At 45.7% G+C, this 20564-nt stretch overlaps 1 protein-coding gene across 2 annotated transcripts in view; it reads left to right on the top strand.

The window, feature by feature from the left end:
• HIPK2 (homeodomain interacting protein kinase 2) overlaps positions 1 to 20564 on the top strand; it is a 137741-nt gene that overhangs the window by 33502 nt on the left and 83675 nt on the right. For both annotated transcript variants that reach the window (XM_059845874.1, XM_059845875.1), the window contains exon 2: positions 8059 to 9157. In XM_059845874.1, the coding sequence (XP_059701857.1) occupies positions 8059 to 9157 (1099 nt within the window). The remainder of the gene's footprint in view (positions 1 to 8058; positions 9158 to 20564) is intronic.

Genomic DNA, 20564 nt, shown 5'->3' on the forward strand with positions numbered 1-20564 from the left:
TTACAAAGTTAATATTTACAGGTGGAAAGTCACCCAGGTGGGGAGACAGCCATCGTGGAAAAAACCAAAATATCCTTTCCACTAGGCAGTTGTGGGAAGCCACAAATGTGCCAGTGCTGTGGGGGGGGGGGGGGGGGCCACAACCAAAGCAGCAAAGGAAAACCGATTAATTTGGGTTCCTTTTTGAGAGGCCTTGGTACCCTTTCCCAGGAGCTGAGATAATGGAGGGCCAGGTGAAGTCTGGGCTCGGGAAGGTTGAGAAAGTCCTCTCTCCCCCCTGTAGGACAGGGTGCTGTGGTCAGCCCCTGTTTGGAAGATGAGCAGCAGTGACTTGAGCCATGCTGCCTCGAAAGCAGAGCCATGCCAAAGAAGGATGAACTTCTTTCAGTTCTGCTTTCAGGATGTAACTCTGTTAGCAGGTAGCAATCAGAGATGGGGCTTGTTGGAATCTAGAGGCTCCTGCCTTACTGACCTGTTTGGAGGTTAAATGTAGGGATCCAGACATTAGGCTGGACTACAAGGCAAACTGTGGCCAGTTTCACGTTTACTCCAGAGATTGTCTTGTGTAGTTCTAGAGAGGGAGCTTTGGGTGCTGTAGGAATGCCGTGGTGGCTGCTTGTTCCACTTTGTGATGGTGGAGGACAGATGGGAAGGAGGAAGGTGCCCTGAACACATATGATGTTGCCAAACAGTCCTACCTGGCCCATTGATGTGAGTAACTGCTTTTGGACTCTTCTGGCTCCATTTTGATTTCAGGATGAGGAAATGTTCCTTGGTAGCTTGCTTTCCCCATCTCCTCTGGCTGTACCCAAGTGCTTCAGGAGCTCATTCAAGCATGGCATTATAGGAGCCTCATCATGTCATGCCTCATTTTAAGTGGTGCTGTGGGTGTTGCCGCAGTCTTCAGCTCTTTAAACAGATGTGGTGCTGCTCGTGGGTTCCCCAGCAGCCTGCAGCACAGCCCCAGCCAAGCATTCCACACTTGCCTCAGCTCTGCTGGGCCTCTCTCCAAGAAATCTGAATGAGGGATTTCTTCAGCAAAGCATTTGTTAGACATCCTTCAGTGTCCTCCAAAGATAAAGCTTCAAACCAGGGCTTCTGTCAATCCCACCTGTCTGATCTCATCTTTTTCTTTCTTTCTCATCCCGTCTCTGACTCCCAAGCAGACTTTCTTCTCCTCTGAGGCTCTTGGGAGTACTGATCATTTGGTTGTAAAACTTCTTCCCAACTTTACTGACACCCACTTTCCTAAAATGTCTTTATGCTTACATTGTGCAGAAGTTCCTTCACATGCTCATGCAGACCTTGGAGGCTTTCAGGTGCTGCCCCTGCCTCCATCTTTATTGTTCACCACCTCATTTTGTTCTTGGGGCTCAGAAGTCCTCCCTGGCTTGGAGGACTGTTGCTCAGCAAGGTACCTCTGACAAGGCTATGATCTGCCTTCTCAAGCCCCAGAGACCCAACATGGGCACTGCAGACTCCCAGGTTTCTCACTTTATGTCTGGAGAGCACTTTAACATCTTGGTAGAGCGTTTGCAGTCTCATTTCATGATTTCTATAGTGATGACAGCCTTTCTGTCAGCTTTGACAGACACAGTGAAGGGTGTTTGCTTACTGGGGTCTGGCTCTGTTTTGTCAAGGCTATAGACTATTAAATTGTGTTCCCTTGCTGTCTTCAGTTGCTTTCCACACAGTAACTGAGGTATCCTGAAGAGAAGTTTTGCACTATTCCAACTGTGCCAAGTTTTCCCATAAGAAGGTATCTAGGGGTTATCTTTCAGCTCAGGGCAGCACGGACTGGACTGCTGGACCTCCTCACACCAGGACCTAGAAATTGGTGTCAGGTCCAGTCACTGCAGCATCTGCAGGGAAGTGATGGGGCAGCCTCTGGTGAGGTATATTTTAACCTGTGTTCTCAGGTGTTGCACAGTTAATTAACTATAATGTGAAACATAAACTAGTCATGTGATTAACTGAGGAAATCTGTAATATCTCTTGTCATTACTGCAGTTCATTCCAGTGGGAGATGGAGGTGACCCTGAAAGAATCTTGCACTGAGGTGTAATAAAGTATTCAAATGTAAATATATGTATTTGTCCCTGAGATTTTGCTTCATGTGCCTATAACCAGGGATATGTCAGAGGAGCCCACAGCTTGTTATTCAGGATCATCTGCCCCTGAGCTCACCCCAAAAGGATGAGTAAGAATTGTAATGTTTCTAAATTACAGCTAAGAAAGATTTCAGTAGCCAGCAGACAATTTGCCCTGGATTTAAGAAGTTGAAGGGAGAATGAGGAAGGGAATAAAGATGGTTTGTGAGGAAAACCAGCAGTATCCTGAGCCATATGCCAAAATAACCTGATCAGGCCACAATAGGGAGTAACTGCCTACACCAGCTCCATGCTCAAGAGTACTAAGTCCTGGTTGATAATTTTTGTCATACCTGTAAAGAAAAGTCATGATGTGGAGAATGAAGCATGAGGCAGGGTTGTTGATGTTATAAAGGCAGGAGAGGGATATGTAGGAGGGCAGTTGGGGTGTCAGGGAGATAAGGGATTTGAAGGTGATGATGACGAAGGTGCCCTGGCCATGGCACTGGAGGGAAGTACTTTTTGGGTGGGGATAAGAGGGAAGGGGATGGATGCTTGGCTTTGTCCACTTGGCTTTGTTTATGGCTACTCTGTGTATTGGGAAGTCTTGCTTTTTCATTTGGCCATAAGACATGAATTAAAATATAGCAGGTTGGAGCCTTGTGAATCCAGGTCTGGAGCAGTGCAGGGGACGTGCTCTGTCACATCTTACATCTTTGAGAACTACTGTGCACTACATTTAGAAAACTACTAATTAGGCTGAGACAGTTTTACTAGCAGGACAGGAAAAGCAGAACAGGAAGGCAGGGAAATTTTCACCTGGAATGAAGGCCCCCTTGACATCTTAGGCTCACCAGGAACAGGAAGGAGCTGAGACTGTTGAGATCAGAGCTCTGCTTTGAGGTTGTCTCCAAACATTCGGCAGCACAAGGGAAAGCATTTGTATAGCCTCCAGGGACATAAATTTTCAGGAGGTTCTGAGAGTGCAGCGGTGTTGGGGACCATGCCTCAAAAGGAGCCACGCAGAGGCCACCGGGAAGAAGGGTGCTGTGCTTGAGACATGGCTGTTTTGAAGGTGCAATGCATTAGCCATACCTGGCAGATCCCCTTTTCACTGCCTTCTCAGCCTGGGCGTGTGTATGGTTTGCAGGCTTGTGCCTCTCTGGGGAGAAGTGGAAGATACTTATTTCAGTATTGTCTTCCGAGCATCATTTATATGCTGAACACACGCCGTGTGCTCTCTACAGTATTTTTCAAGCAGGCACTGTCGTTCTGGCAGCAGGCAGGAAGCAGCCTCTGGTTACAGAGCACTGGCAGCTCTGCAGGTACTGCAGAAGGTCTGACTTCCTTCTTAGTACAGGGCACCGGCTTGGTCTCTTGCCACCTCAAAGGCCACACTTAGAAATCAGCAGTAAGTGCTGGGAGTAAACCAGAAGAAAACATCAGAGACTTTCAAACTGTTCCTTCTTTAGTCCCCAAAGTGTATTTTTTGCCCTTTGGGGTGACGTGGGTGGATAAGGAGCTTTACCTCATTTGCTTTCCTGAAACCTGTTAGAAGTACGAGTGGGGCGGCTGCGTGATTTGTGTGTGCATGCAGAAGAGGGACATCTGAATTGTAAATAGCACCTGCTGAATTATTATTAAGTGAAAGCTGACGTGGGAGGAGTTCTCAGGAACAAAAAACCTCAAGTCTTTAAATAAAAGTCATTCCAGCTGTTTTAACACTGTCCCCTGGCTGCACCCTACCTACTTCAGCTCGTGCAGATGCTGTGAAGAATTATGTGAGTCATATCAAGGACAGGGAAGGCCCCATTAAATCCAGTTACTATCAGTTTTGTGAGAGCTTTAAATGACTACACTAAACTCATTATTAAAGAAAGGAACTATCAATTTTATTTAATGCATGGTGCCCAACCCTGATTCTGCTCCCAGCCCAGAGACTTGCCATGCTCAGGGGTGATATAAAACTCAGACTTACACTCTTCAGGACATGTATTTAGCTATTGTGGCATCCTGGCTTCATCCTGGCTGGCTAATAGAGGCCTGCCTTGCACCCATGCCAGGGCAGCTCTTTTGGAATTCCCACTTGGCTTAGTCCAGCCAAAGCTTTTGGTGGTGTAGGTGGGGCTGCTGAGCTGGGCTTCAGGTGGGTGAAGCTGCTCGTTCCAAGTATCCTCACTCCCTCCACTCCTGGCAGAGTGCAAAAAGTCGAGCAGACAGGTGCCAGCCTTGGGCATTCCATGCAAAATGCAGCAAGGTGACTGCTAGGATCTTCCTGCTGAGAAGGGAAGTGATATGAGAGGCCCAGCCTTGCACAGGAGGTTTCCTATCAGACCTGTGAATGGGGTGGGGTTAAGAGAACTTTTCCCAAGTGAAACATCCCATTTTCCATCCCTCTGCAGCTTATGCCCCCTCTGGCTTTCCAGGACCCCAGGAGCAAGAATTCTCCCTGGGGGCATTCTCCCTGTCTCTGAGACACTGGTGCCACTGGGCTTGGCTGGCGTGATTCACCCCATTACTGCTGGCTTGTTTCCTCATGGACGTTGTGGCAAGTGTAATCAAAAGGCTGAAGGTGTAAATCATATTACAGGCTGTAATGAAGAATTTGATTCCTGTAACAAAACCATCCAACTTTTATTCACATTTATTACTATTCCTGCTATTGCCATGGAGCAAAAATCCTTTTTAAAAGCAACAACATGCCACCAGCACAGTTTTATTGTGTCCTCAGGAAATTTAGGATTGTGTTTTTCTCGCATTAACTGCACAGGAAAATTTGCAATAAAAATTACTTTTCTGCTGAAGCTGCCTTTTCCCATCACCAAGCTGTCAGTCAGCCTGTAATTTCTTGGTATCGGACTGTGCTGAAGAACTCCCTGAGTTATTTTCCTTACAATGCATGCCCTTAAAACCTCAAACATGAGAACATAATTTTGGATGTAAGGAAGAAGATTTCATAGTTCTTTTTTTAGAGAAAAAGAAAAAACCTCTTCTGTGATGAGATGTAACCTCTGAGGAGGGCAGCATTGGCAGCAGAGGAGTCCAAACTCCTCGCTTTATCCACAGAAGCACTGCTTCTTTCATCCCCTCCATTTTTGGGGTGAGTCAGTGTTTATCCCCTGTTCCTGTCCTCTGCTGAGGCTGCCAGCAGTGTTTCAGGGACAGCAAGGGGCTGGTTGTTGATGTGGAAACCAGTCCCTAACAACAACTCGTTTCACCAAAGGGCACAGGCAGCCATCTGACATTGACAATGTTGAGTGACTGCTGACCTTGTTTTTAGCGTCAGCTGATATCAAGTGGAGCCCTGCCAGTTTGCACCAGTTGAAAGCCTGTCCCTTAATGGTGGCGATTATCCTGATTTTTACAGCGGCACTGAGAAAGTTGCAGCTGCTGTGCTTCACATCCTTGACTTTAATTTGCTATGCCTCAGTCTTTTGGTGTTATCTTTAGAGGAGAGTGCGAGAAGAACGTCTCTCCTTGTTCTGCGTCAGTCATTTTTTCCCTTTTCATTTTCTACGAAGAGAGATTGCTCAAGCACGCCGTGGAATGAAAGCCATAAAACTATAAATTACACCTCTGCTAGGTCCACAATATGTTACCAATTACATCTGCCATATTATTTGCGTCCAGGGGGAAAGCATACATCAAACCACCCCCTCTCTCCAGGCAGGTCAGTACTGTACTAGAAGGAACACCGTGATTCTTCTTAATCAGTGGAAAAACAAACATGGTTTTGGCTCACTCACACACGATCTTTGTGTCCAGGATGACAAGTTGGGTAGCACTGCTGTGGTTCTCTGAGCTCACCACTCACCACATGCCATGGCATTCGTGACAGCATCATTGCCATGTGGAAAGGAGAGAGCAGAGAAGGTACTTCTCCAGCGGGGCAAGAAGCTGGAGGGCATCCGAGCATCCAGTTGCAGGGGCCTTGGAAATTGCTGCCCAGGAGGCTGGGGGAGCAGGGGGTAAAAGGAACAACAGTAAGCAATCATAAATCCATTCAGAGACAGGGGTCATGTCTGCAGAGGGCAGCATGCTATGCTTTGCAGGGCTTCCTTGCTAGACTGGGATCAGTGGGGTTTTGTGTGCTGCGTTCAAGCCCAGGGGAGGGTTTCCCCATGTGTCCTGAAGGGGTTTTCTTCTGCATCTGCTGTGTCCTCAGAAATTCATCACTGCAGAATGGGTGAAGGCAGGGGTGCTGAAGCAAAGTGGAGAGATTGCTTGGCCTGTTACTTCTGAGTAGTTACTCATAGTAGGTTTTGGCTCTCCCGAGCCACTCCTGGCCTTTGGGCTGCTGGGAATTAAATGGAAAAAGAGAGTTGGGTGTGTTTAGATCTGTTAACTTGACTACTGAGCTTTGTGAGTGAGGAGTGACATTCACATTTTTCTGTATGAGTAAGTTTATGCATGCATGTGTGAGAGTGTGTCTGTGTACACATGAGCTCCAGAAAATCTTCTGAAGAGGAACATGGGCTAGTGAAGTATGAGGAGGTCAAGTCAGATACTGTCATGCCTCCACATGAAGTCGTCCATGTGCACTGCAGAGTTTGTTGTGGCTTTGTTACTGAAGCATTCATTCAGCTCTTAACTTTTTTAAGTTGAAAACAAGTCAAGGTTATGTTTGTGCTTAATAATTCAACAATGGTGCCAGCTCAGCATATTGTCTTTTTCCTCCCTAGTCATTCTGGTTTATTAAAAAGAAACACTGATGACAGATAGAAGGGCGAAGGAGGCTGTGCCTTTCTGTTTTAACTCCTGATGGGTGCTGATTCCTTCCCCAGAGATCCCCATGGATTTGTGTTCTTCACAAAACGTTTGCCCCAGCAGTACTATTGCTACCCTGGGGAGGGAAATCTGGCAGCAAGTCAGGACTTAGCTGTCCCCTTCCCCATGCACCACATCTTTTCTTCTCTGAATAGGCACATTTTCTGTTTCAGTGGAATATTACTCAGAATCCTTCAGTAAGTCTGTCTCAGTGATGCATTATTTTCACTTTGGTTATGAGGTTGTGGGGTTGTTTTTTGGTGGTCTGGGTTTTTTTAAAAAGATTTAGAAGATCATTAACTCTTCTGAAACCAAATAAACTTGCATTAAAATAGCTTTTTGTCTTTCCTTTAAAAATAAAGCTATATTAGGAGCTCATTCTGCCACATGCTAATGTGTATGTTGCTTCATGAACAATGCTGTTCATTTCCAGGGGATCTGCTTCCCGATGATGGTATTGTCACTGTGAATAAGAATAGATGAACAAAATTTTATAAATCTGGGAGCACTGACAGCACACAGTGAAGCTCATGTTGTGTAACTCCCATCTCCAGTGTCCCTGAGCACAGACTAGCATTGTGCACAATTCCCACTCACAGAGTTGGCAAGCAATCTGAAACATCATCTTCTTCTGTTCTGGATCCTCAGCTTTATCTGTGCACCTCCATTTGCTCACAGTGTATCATCTCCTGGTCCCATCTTCACTCTGTGCAGGCCAGAAGCTACACAGTGGTTTTATGGACACAAGTGGAGGGCTTAAGTCAGATCCACCAAACTGCTTAAGATTGGATGAGCCTGAGGATTTGAGATTTGGCTTCTGTAGTCAGAATACTTTGCAGTATTTGACATGAGTTCTTCCAGAGCGCTAGATATATTCCTGGAGACAATGGGAATAGGAGTCTCTTTAGGCAGAGGAGGTAAAAATAACATGCACATTCCTGTTATTAAAAATGAAAAGGGGGAGAGCAAGAGAGCAGAAATCTTTAATGTTAGTATAGTTCAATCTGGGGTAAGGATTTATTTTAGAGCATAATATTTTACTTGTGTCAAATACATATTTCTGGAAGAAGTTGCGTTTTGTGTGTGTGCATGTAATGTATCTGAAGCATGTATCCCATTTCCCTTTCCTGCCACTGGGCAAATAAAAAGAGCTGGGGAAGGCATCTTGACACAGTGGTTTCACTCTGATGTTGTATTGCAGGTATGGCCTCGCATGTGCAAGTTTTCTCTCCTCATACCCTTCAGTCAAGTGCCTTCTGTAGCGTGAAGAAACTGAAAGTGGAGCCGAGTTCGAACTGGGATATGACTGGGTACGGCACACACAGCAAAGTCTACAACCAGGGCAAGAACGTGCAGTCCTCCCAAGCAGCCGCTGCAGCAGCCGTCAACGCCTCCCTGCAGATCCCCAACCCCAGCATCCCTTACGAGCAGACCATCATCTTCCCAGCAAGCACGGGGCACATCGTGGTTACATCTGCCAACAGCACTTCTGGTGTGGTTGCAGTGTCTGGGCAAACGCTGGGCGGGCCGCACAACCTGATGCGTCGCAGCACTGTGAGCCTTCTGGACACCTACCAAAAATGTGGACTTAAGCGCAAGAGTGAGGAGATTGAGAACACAAGCAGCGTGCAGATTATCGAGGAGCATCCACCAATGATTCAGAACAATGCCAGTGGGGCCACTGTAGCCACCGCCACCACCTCCACGGCCACTTCCAAAAACAGTGGCTCCAACAGTGAAGGGGATTACCAGCTGGTGCAACATGAGGTGCTCTGTTCCATGACCAACACGTACGAAGTGTTAGAGTTTCTTGGCCGCGGAACCTTCGGACAAGTAGTCAAATGCTGGAAACGTGGCACTAATGAGATTGTGGCTATCAAGATCCTAAAAAACCACCCTTCTTATGCCCGGCAAGGCCAGATTGAAGTGAGCATCCTGGCTCGGCTGAGCACGGAAAGCGCGGATGACTACAACTTTGTCCGTGCTTATGAATGCTTCCAGCACAAGAATCACACATGCTTGGTATTTGAAATGTTGGAGCAGAACCTCTATGATTTCTTAAAACAAAATAAATTCAGTCCCTTGCCCCTTAAGTACATTCGACCAATCCTCCAGCAGGTAGCAACTGCCCTAATGAAGCTGAAAAGCCTGGGACTGATTCATGCTGATCTCAAACCAGAGAACATCATGCTGGTAGACCCATCCCGACAGCCGTATAGGGTCAAGGTCATAGACTTTGGTTCAGCTAGCCATGTGTCTAAGGCTGTGTGTTCTACTTACCTTCAATCCAGATACTACAGGTAAGAGACTGGGCTCATATAACACTACTAGGAGAAGTATTTTACCTCTGGAAATTTTCTTACATTCATTTAAATGAGTGAGATTCATCCCTTAATTCTAAACAGAGATGGCTCTTAAATAGCTTGTTGATGATAAGAAAAAAATATGTCCTAACCTCTTGGAGTTTACTTGCATTGAAAACCATTGTAAGTTTGTAAATAATCATAAAGTGTTGCAAAAATAGAGTTTGCCAATTACAGCTTAGAGAGTCTTTCACTTCTATCAGTTTGTTCTCTCTGGAACTGTTCCCAGGAGAGGGGATGTCCACATTTCCATTCCAAGTCAATGGATATAGGTTTTAGAACTACTTTAACCAAACAGTCAATCAAACAGTCTCAAATGTGTCTTCCAGTCGGTACTCATACATGAAACCAGGGACTTAACAAGTGTAAGGTTGGCCCACAGGAAAAGTGCATGGATGCAGAAGATGGTTTGTCAAGGGTGTGTTTTCACACAGGCTCTGAGTCAATGAGAGTCTTCTGGCTGGTTCTTGTCAGCTCTCCTCCAGTCAAGTATTGTCAGTGATTTGATCTTGGAGTGAGAGGACCTGTTGTTGTCTGTTGATTCCCACTCACAGTGCTTTGTTACGTACTAGCATGGAGCTGTGACCTCAGCACAGGTGTGCCTGAAGTGAAATGTGTGAACCAGTATATTCCTCTTCAGCCTGTTGAACAGTTTCATCAGAGCAGCCTCTTTTCATATCCCCTGGCAGGGCATCCTTGCCCTCTGTCTTGACTCCAAGACACAAAGTCTCTCTTGCAGATATTCTCAGAATCCCTCTTTGGTAGCAGTCAGCTTGATTTAGCATCGTAGGGACTGAGAAAAGCAGTTCTACTGCTACTTCAGGGGTGGGACGAAACAGAGAAGGGGGTGAAGGGAATGTGCCTTTAGATAACAGCTGAATTTAGAAATGTTCAGACCACATTTTTGTTGTTGTATTTCTGTGAAACAGGGGAAAAGAGAGAAAATCCAATCCTCCTTCATGATGGATTTAATGAAAATCAGTTCTGGCAGCATCCACGGCTCATCAGATGGGTTACAAAAAAGCTGGGTAGTTGATCTGTTTGTAAATAGAGAAGAAATCTGTCTCATACATGGTGAGAACTGGGGTTGAAAAACCAACATGAGTTGATAACAGACCCTTTTCCCACTTCATTAATTTCACAGTGGCAAAGCCTACCTGAACTCTGAGTTTGGAGAGGGTTAATTTTCACAGGAACAGGAACTTTGACAGTGTAGCACTGCAGCAGCTGATCTTTATCTGCTTGTCCTTCACTCTGAAGGAGGCCAGGAAAAAATCCCCAGCCCTAGTTTATACCTTAGAAGAGGCTTATTAAATAAGATATTCTACCTGATGACAGTCCCATCCTTCAGGAGAGACATGTTTCTGTGGTAAATATGCAAAAGCTTTTAGAGTTGCAATTACCTGACAGACTAGGATAAAAAAAAGAAAGATAATACAGGCATTTTGTTGTTGAGTTACCTGTGATTCTGTGTTAGCAGCCTATGTCCCTAGCTGAAAGACAGAAGGGGCAGCCAAAATGAAATATGTGACAGAAAGCAGAAATTAAAGAGGAAAATGGTTCATTCTCAGTGACAAACAAGGAATACTTCTGTGGCAGTCTCTGGGGAGGAAAAAGCTTCATAAAATTTGCTTTTTATATTTTAAATATTATTCCTGCCCAGTTTGAAGTTGGAGCTTGATAGATAAAAAGTTCTGTCTGTCTAATTCCTCCCTTGTTTTCCATGCCTGAATTGGTGGGAGGAGGGGAAAAGGGGCAGCAGCTCACCAGGAAAAAAAAAAGAAAAATCCCATTGGGTTGAATTACATCAGCGGGGGGCTGCTGATTAAGCTAAATTCAAGTCATGAGGAAAATTTATGTTCCTGTTCATTTTCTGATGGGGAAAATACAGCACAGAGTAAAGACCCCTTCCACTCTAAAAAGAAAGAACTTTCATGCTAGGGGAAACACTGGGCTTTATAAAGATTTCATGTGTCTTCTATTTAATTTACACTTGTTCTGCTTGCTAGAGTATAAAAGACAAGGGGATGACTTCAAGAAATGGCACATTTAAGTTGGATGTGAAGGAGAAGTTTCCTCAGACTAGTGAAACCTCTCAGACTCTAAGCAGTCATGCTAGAGGAGAGATAGAAGCCCTGTGCCCCATGCATTTAAGGAAAAATGAAGCAGAGCACAGGGGGACTATAAAGTAGAGGCTGGATCTCAGCTGGAGGTTTTTTATCATGGACTTTAACAAGCAAATTCCTAAGCTGTTTCCATATTTTATTAACAGCTTGCTTTTTCTTTTTCCTGTCACTGCTTTTGAGAATGTGATGGCCAAATCCTTTGAAGGATTGAAAGGTGTGTAGGATCCTGCTCCTTCTCAGAGCAATGTAAGGCCTTTCCTCTTCCTGTAAATGATAGGCCCGTTTTCTTCTCCCAAACGTGGAAGACAAAATGTCTTTAAACAAACTCTGTGCTTTTTCTTGACCTGAATCTGCATAACCCAGCATAAACCAGAGAGCCCCATGGCTGCTTGCAGACTTTCCATGGGTGATTTGCCATTGCTGCTGTAAGGTGCTCTGAAGATGAGCAGGATCCCTGGCCCAGTTTCTTGTGGGAAGAATGGTGGGCAGATGTTCTTGTGCTGCTGGCACTGCTCTGGGGCTCTCAGGAGCTGGGTGCCCCAAACCCAGAACTCTTTCTGTCCCACCAGGGATGTTTCTAAGCAAATGCACTCTGGAAGGATGGTCATGGAATTGAGGTGACAGAGGGGGATGAAAAATATCAAAAATGGGATCAAAATGTCTTTAGTCCAGCAGAATTTAGCTCCCAACCCTCTTAAGAGGATACAGCCTCCTCCCAGGTAGATCTGCTGCCACAAGTACTACTCAGGAGATCTTTCTCCCTTGCTCCTGACTGCAGGGAGCCTGTGGAAGGCAGAACATGACATCCCAAGGTGGGCTTTGCAGGAACTGCCCCACTGCCAAGAATCCCTCTCTGGGAAGGCAGCGCTGCTGTGCCTCCAGTGCCTGCTGCAGGCCTCCGGAGAAGGGAATGAGCCCCAGCAGGGTGACACCATGGCCCCTGCCTGACGTGACAAAGGACATCACAGCCACAGCCTGTGGTCACAGTCGTCATCTCAAAGGGGGAGTGCTGTGAAGAGGATCATCCTCCTTCTGCCCACCCATCTGCAGCCTGTGGTGCAAAACTTGCTGTGGTGCAAACTGTTTCTCTTGTGGCATCCTTAGCCAGTGTGTGTAGGACCTCACTGGTGGCCCTCCAAACATCCCTTACTTTGAAGAGGGGTCCCAGCCTGTCCCCCTGGTCACCACAGTCCTTCATCTTGTCCCTTACCATCAGCTGCATCAACCTGGGCCTGATCACTGACCCTTCAGGGAGGTTTGTGGTGGTGCAGCCATGGTCTGGAGGTGCCTGAAGGAAAAGGTGAGGAAGTGAAGCTGATGATGGAAGGCTGCTCTGCCCAGCTCCGAGTTCAGGAGCAGGGCTCTGCACTTGGCAGTTTTAGCCAGACATGCTTAAGCTAGAAATGAAGCCCTGTTCACAGGTTAATGGATCAAAAAGCTGTGATAGCCTCTGCATCACAGGGCATCTTCCTGGGATTTTACTTTGGTTCTTTTCCTTTTCATGCTGCAGTTAGAAGGGCAGATCATTGAGGTAGTTTCTATGATCTCCCTTTTGCAGAGGGTGAGAGGAAGGAATGACCAGAGAGATCCCTTCTGGGTTGATCAGCTATGTGTGACCAGCTTCCTGGGAGGACCCATATCCTGAGAAATAGCGGGCTCAGGCTGCAACAGATGGGCCCTTTGTTGGAGCCCCCATTCATGCACCCAGGTGGAGGAGGGGGTACAGCCCTCTGGGAGGCTGGGGTGGTTGGGATGGTAGAGGGAGAGTTGAAGTCATCCCTTGTTGGAACAGGAGCACTTCCCTATCATGGGCTGGCAGCGTGGGGGTGCTCGGAGCAGTTGGGCTGCTCATGGGAGCACTCCCAGCTTTGTTACCTTGCCCTCTTGGCTTTTCTTTGCTATTCAGCTGAAACAGCTGCTGTGTTGGCACCTCGGGAATGACAGTGTTTTGCTAATTAATGGTGTAATCACCTTATGAGAGTTTCAGAATTAGCAAAATATTGCAGATATAAAATAACGGCTGTCACCCCTTCACTATTAGCAAATAAATTCAGGTTTGGTTCCCTGTTTTCAGAAGGTATGTGGCTTGTCTGGCTTGGGTTGAGGTATCTGCTTTGTAGGTAAGTGGCCTTTGATGAAATGTTTGGATAACAGAGAATTAAGCTGACTACCAGTTTGAAGAGGTGTTTATCAGTCTGGTTTTAGACACTATAAGAAAACATGCATGCATAAAGGCTACGTGCATGTTGCCCACTGCCCGTGCAGAGTGTGCAGGGAGGCTGTGTGCAGGTGTGGCTTTTAACTGGCTCTGCATGCACAGCTGGGTGAGAGCAGGTCCTGAGGGATACAGGGGGTTAAACTGGGTCCCTCTTGCCACACATGGACATTGTGCCACGGCAGGTATTGGTCTTTCAGCCCTGCTGACAGGAAGCCAAAGCAAGGTAGATTTCTGAGCAAAGTCACAACCTGTTCCCCATTGTGTGACTCACAAATGTGTCATTCTGGTCAAAACTGCCCTTTAAATGAGGCTGTTGTAATGACACAGGGATGGGCTGTGCTTTTTTGTTTGCTCACTGAATTGGCATCTGCTATGTCCTTGTATAACACTTATATTTCAATGCACTTATATTTCAAAATCCTCTGCCATTCTGGACTTGCAAAAACATCTCTATCTCAGATTTGACTGTGTTTACAGCTGTGGGAGCCACATTGTTCTGCCAGTCTGTTTCACTCCTACCTGCAACATTCACTGCTTTACTGACTCTGCCTCTCCAAGGTAAAGAGCAGGATGGTTTGAGGAGGAAAGTTTCTTGTAGGGACTGGATTGAAACCACAAAGTCCACTGCTGAAGTCTAAGCTCAGTTTCATGTGGTGCCAATCACCCCTGGTAGGACTGCGGGCTTGCAAAACTGGCAATACATTGCAGAAGACATTTCCTCCTTTGTGGAGGAAAGCAGACTTCAAGCTACACTATTTTAAGCAGTTGTTAATTTCTTTCCCAAGGACCCTTGGAATTTGAAGTTGTTTTTTTCTGAATCAGAATTCAACAGGATTTTTTTTTTCAAAACCAACATCAGAGTTAATTGAATGTCAGCTTTATTGTACCCAGACTACCAAGTCTTGGAAAGCAAGAGACATTTAGCTGAAAGCTTTTGGCTTTGACCCACCTTTGGGATGGTCAGGCCAAGTTGGTTTTTGGTTTTACAGAACTCAAGCAAAGATAGTTCTTTGCTAAGTTCCTTTGTGTGTAAGTCACCTCAGAGAAGGGAAGGCAAACCAACATTGTGCTCGTGGTGCATCCAACTGGAGATTCACTGTGTCTGTACTCCCTACCTGGGGTCTAATTTAAAACAGAAAAACCTGTATTTCAGCCTAAACAATCTCCTCAGACTAGACCCTCCCTAGTGTTTTCTCTGCTGAAACCCTCTTACTATTTCCCTAAGTATTTTTTATTTTCCTCTGAGCAGACAGGCCAGCTCTTCCTTTATCTTCTCAAAGCTGGTGATGTGCCCCTTTCCCTGTGCTGCCACAGCACCTTCCTGCCCAGCTCCAGCTTGTGTCGCTGGCCCTGCTCCCAGAGGAGCCCTGCATCCCTGTGTGGAGTCAGAAAGGCTGTCTGTCACAGGAGGACTCTGTTTATTTATTAACCAAGGGAATAAAATGTGCCCAGTTACGTGCCTCCAGGCCCAAGAAGATTTGTAACAAAGGTCTGTTTGCAAGGCACCTGACAGGGAGCCTTTCTCCAGCAAAGAGAAGGCTCTGGTAGACCTAGGAAGGGAGAAGGCTCCTGCTGTTTCCTTTTACCTCATCTGTGTCCGAGAGGTGGAAAATCAAATATCACAAGTGAGTGCTGAGCCAATCCCTTCAGCCCCCCTCCTCTCTCTGGAAACAGCTCCTGTATGGCAAAGATGGGGCGCTGACAATAATTACTCCTGCACATCTCAGTTTTGTCCTGGTGGCTGGAAAGAAAGGAACCTCTGTGTCCACAGGCAGGGATCAATTCATTAAGGGTGTTTTGGATCAGAGATGAGTATGTGAGCACAGCCAGAGGCAGGCACCAGGGTTGGAAGCACTGCTCTTCCATCAGCTGGTGCTACCCCTCAGGTGAGGGGCTCTGGTTCTGGTGTAAAAGAGCAAACTAAACTTGGGGAGAAAAAGGTTAATGTCATTTTCCCAAGGCTGCTGCAGCTTTTAAGCTCATCAGTGATCCCCACAAAGGGAAAGGCAGTCCTCTGGATGCAAGCAGCCCCATTCACCCTCAGGGGCATTGCCCACAACCCAGGCAGTGCTGTGCAGGCAGGGAACAGAAGCAGGAGCAGAGCCATGGTGATGTGGCTGCTGACCAAGGCTCAGTGGTCTAACACAGGTCCTGCCCAAACTAGGGTAACTCACCTCATCCTTCTCCACATCTCCTCCAGAGGGACATGATTTTAGAACTGTGCTCCCATTTCCCTCCACCCCCTCTACTCCAAAACTGACCCATTTAAGCAAACCTTCCCTCTGTGGCCATTGGCACCACCCAGTGCCACGCAGCCCCACGCCTGGGGCTGACCTCCCCAGAAGCAATACCTTACAGTTTGGAAACAAATAACCCTTCAAATGGGGTAAGGAGGTGTTCCCATGTGCTTTCTTTCAGGGCCTGCAGAGAGGAGGCAGTGTGAAAAAACACTTCTTACCAGTCTGTGTATTACCACCTGAAGTTATCTGGGAACTCCTAACATGAACATCACAAACCTTCTTCTTTTAAACCCAGCAGAGAATCCTAAACTAATCTCTACCTTCTTTGCACTTGCTCTCAGAGTAGTTTCAGTAACATTGTGAGGATCAGGGAGTGACTTGGAAGTCACACCTTCCCCACTTGTAGGTTGGCTACAGGTGTTGGTTTATGGGTTTTCTGGTGGGTTGGTTTTTTCCTTTCTTCTTCTGCTACTGTTTCTCTCTCATCACCACCAAAACAAGCCTGTCACAGGATTTCCTGCTGTCTATTTTTCTTCTCTTAAGCTTTATAAGCACAGTAAGTTCTGTTAAGGCAGCAGCCTGGTGAAATGATCTGAAAAATCAAGGTCACTCTTGTATTTACTGTACCAGGGCAAGCCTGAAACAGGTACAAATAGCCAGCTTGTTTTACTTAAAAAGAGCTATTTACCTACAAGAAATCAAACCCCTCTTATTGCAGCAGTTGGCTGTAGCCCTTCAGACTCCATCTCTGTAGTACATAAAAGACACACAGTGTTTTGGTAAGGATACCTGTGCTCAGCTCGGGGGCTGGGATGTGACCAAGCTCAGTGTAGTGACAAGCAGCTGCAGTGACAATGTGAGTGAAGGTACAACTCACAGGGCTACAAAGAGCCAGCTGCCATCAGAGCCACCTGTTTGCCCGTGTATGAAAAGCATAAAGTTTGGTCTCTGCTTCTAGCTGCTTACTTCAGTGGTTTTGTCTTTGCCCTCCTTTCTCTCCTCCCACTCAAGTCACTTCCTCACCAAGTGCAGAGGAAGCAGAGCAGGGAGAGGGTGCTCTTCTTTTCAGCTCCAATGCCAAAACAGCAGCAGCAGCTGATAGGAGCAGTGGTGTGGTGACCACAGATGTAACTCCAGCAATAGGTGACCAGTGAAGGAGAGTGCACTGCAGTCACACTCATACTCTAGTAGCATTTTCTATGTCTTCCTACATTTATTTCGGTGTGTATTTGGGTCAGGGCAGTAGCTGGCCAAGGGCAGAGGTGGCTGCTGAGAAGCAAAAGGAGGTTGGGGGCTGTTGGGATGAGATCGGTGCTCCAAGTGTGAAAATAAAAGAATTATGAGCAGTGAGACTCCTCATCCTCTCCTGAGTATGAAAAAGCATTAGCAGCACAGTTTGCACAGGATTTCAGGGATACTTTGCTCAAGTACCATGTATTTAAATCCTATCAGGTTTTTACCTCCCCCTGTACATTTGCTCAGTGCAGGCAAGAGATGTAAGTGTAACATGGAAAAGGCTTACCGTGGATGCCTGTGCATTCATTAGGTTCACAAGTTTTAGGCCCCAGCACAGCAGTGCTGAAAAGCTGAATTACACTGAAGAGCATTTTCTGGTTAGAAAGTATTTCTGCTCTGCTGCTTATTAGCAATGAGGTTAGAAAAGTGACTGGTGTTGCTTTATAAATGAATGAGTCATTACCAGAAAAGAAAAATTACCTGAAGATGCCACAAGCAGTATGGGGTTATACATTCCCCAGCTTCAGACCCTTGAATAACATGACCCCAGTCCCCAGGTTCTGTCTTCTCAAACCATTTGCTGCACTGATGCCTCAAATGAGCCTAAGCTCGTGTAAAGGCACCTTATTTCAGGTGGGGACTCAGCAGCCACCTCCTACTCCAGGTCATGCTGGGTGAAAGGAGTAACTCTCAAGCAGCTGAGAGTGGCTATCTTGCTTGAAAAACACTAATCTTGTGGCCTGACTTAAGCTGAGTTATAGCCACAGCTGTTACCTGTTTCAGAGGGACAGTCAAGGAAATGTCCTTTGCCTTTCAGGCCAGATCATACAGGAGTTGTTCTGTGGTGCTTTACAAGGAAAAAAGAAATGAAGAAGAAAGGCATCCATACAAATTATATCTATATCTCTCTATATATATAATCTGTCACACACAGTGAGAGATTCATGGTTTTAAGAGGAAGAAGTAAAAAGGAAGAGGCTCTAGGAAGTGAGAGAGGGGAGGGGCAGAGGAGGAATCCCCTTACAGACCACTGTTACCTGGAAGTTGCTGTTTCCCATATAAGGAAAGGTGTAGGAGGAAAGAAGATGAAGTTTTACCCTTCTTGCTATTTGGAGACATCAAGGCCAGAGATAGCCAATTTCCATCAGGACAGCATCCCTCTCCTGTGATGGGCTGGAAGGTAATCTGTGAGTCCCTGAGTAGCAGCTTGACCTTTTCTTTTTGCTTATTGAAGGACAAAGGTAATTGCAGACATTGTTTTACCTGCACAGACATGAGTCATTTTGCTTTACCTTTAATTTTTTGTTTTACCTTTGTGACTGCATGGGACAGTACTTGGGTGGACGTCCAGGTTCTGTTGCTGCTTCTGCTGCTTTGCATTAGCCAGAGAGTAGCAGGCTTCTACCCACTACCAAATCTAGTGTTTGTCTTCAAAGGCTTCTGCTCAGGGAGAGAGGCAGGGCAGACGTGGTGGAATTGATCTGAATCTAACTGAAGTGACTCTGAATGGAAAATTCTATGGTTCAAAGAGTTGGGTTAACTTCTTGTCATTATTTTGGTTTTTGTCAACCACTGCCATATGTAGCTGAAGTTCTCAAAAACAAGTATAATACCCCAGGCCTGCTAAGACATGAAAACTGATGAAGGTTTTATACTGTCATCACAGAATTTCTATCTTTGTGAGAAGCTTGGGGCAGTTTTCAGATAACTCTAGTGACTTAGCTTAAGGTCACCAGCTAAAGCCTTTTGAGGATAAGGAGAATTGTATGTTCTAGCAGCTGATGGTTGTGCTCACATTGAGGCAGACAAGGAGAAGTTAGCAGTGTTTCAGCTGACATCAGGAGGAGCTGCACTGCTCTGAGTTGTTGTAACTGCACACAGGATAGTTGGATGGCTTGTGGTAATGCTGCTGAGCAACACCATGTTTTCTGCCTGTGCACTCCAGTCTAGATGTGTCTGTACCCTTTCCCTTGTGCTGTTCTTCTGGAATGCTGTGCTTGCTGTGTTTACAGCACCTCGTGCACAAAGATTTTTGTGGCTGAGGCCCTTGAACAAAGGGGTGGTAGGGTGTAGCAGTGCATATGACAATGAGGGGTAGCACACGTATTGATGTGACAGCTGGCATACAGAAGGAAAGCTGATGGCCTTTTTTGGATTCACCAGGGTAAGAATTTGTGTTTCCAATAGTTGCTTCTATGCTGAGCTTTGTGCTCAAGGTCTGGGAGGGGGGTGGCAGGGAGAAGGAGCATCTGATGAGTTAAGAAAAGTCTCAATATATTTAGTTTTAAGAGTGTTTTACTTGCCAGTGGGAGACTGCAAACAGAGAATAGTCATCCAAGAGGAAAATGGAGTATTTCTTTGATGCTCGCAAAAGTATTAAGAGGGGCAGATGAAATCTAAAATGTAAACAGGTTCAGCTGAGCCTAGACGAATTTGCTGGCTCCTGGGCTAAAAAGTTAATGATGAAATATTGCCAGTTGATTTCAGTAGATAAAAGGAAGTAATGGTGATGGCCTGTATCAGAAATAAAGCTTATCTAAGTGATCTCATCCCCATAGCTGTCAAAAACACAACTCATGTCATTGTTAGCCTGTTAAATTAGTGGACTGGATTCTGAAGGGCTGCATGAGCACAAGCAAGAGCAGGAAGTAGTCAATTGCTGTTTCTGGAAATGCTTTTCTGGAGGCTCATTTGATAACCTATCTCCTCTTGGCAGGTGTGTGAGGGAGCAGAGAAGAGAATGCACTATGGGCTGGATTTCACTTAGCAATGCCAATATGGGTGCAGGGATGTGGTGACTCCAAATGTGTTCCTTTGTAAGGAGGTCAAAGTACAGCTTGATGTGTAAGATATATAATGAGGGACAGAAAGAAAGGCATGTTAACTGTGTTGGAAGATAAGATTCTGTCTTTGAATGGATTCTTGTTATTTTTGCTGATGTTACTTTCAGCAAAAAAAATTATGTTGAATTTATTCTTTCTTCTCCATTGTTTGGCTCTTGTTCTCAGCTTTGTTATGGACACAAAGAGAGGATAAAAATGGATTGGCACAAAGTTGAGTTTCCTGTATCATTTAGAGTTATGTTTTCAGCCCTTAGCACTTTGGTAGGGTCTGTTCTTCATTTTGAAAGTAGCAATAAAAGAGTAAAGAACATAAGAAAACACAATTCTTTTTTTTTTTTCTTCTAATGAAATTGTCAGTGCTAGCCTGAACTCTGCCTCTGATCTGTATGAAGTCCCTGAACTGTACCATTGGAAGAAAGCAGATCCAAAAGGAGAGATAAAATATCCATGTGCCTGGCTACTTTAGGAGGTAGTAAAAAGCTCACGACGTCTTGCTTGTTTTTAATCTGTATGTTTATGTCTACATAAATCCTTTGGGAATGAACTTCAAACATTTACATTGGATTTAGAGAATTACCTTCCAGCATCAGTACCTATGATCCAGCAAGAGTAACTAAGATTAAGTTTATGTGAATGCCCCTCTTGGCTTTCAGAGGCATGGGTAATGTTAAAGCATGTGTT

Source organism: Haemorhous mexicanus, chromosome 5, assembly GCF_027477595.1.
Source record: "Haemorhous mexicanus isolate bHaeMex1 chromosome 5, bHaeMex1.pri, whole genome shotgun sequence".
Taxonomy (NCBI): domain Eukaryota; kingdom Metazoa; phylum Chordata; class Aves; order Passeriformes; family Fringillidae; genus Haemorhous; species Haemorhous mexicanus.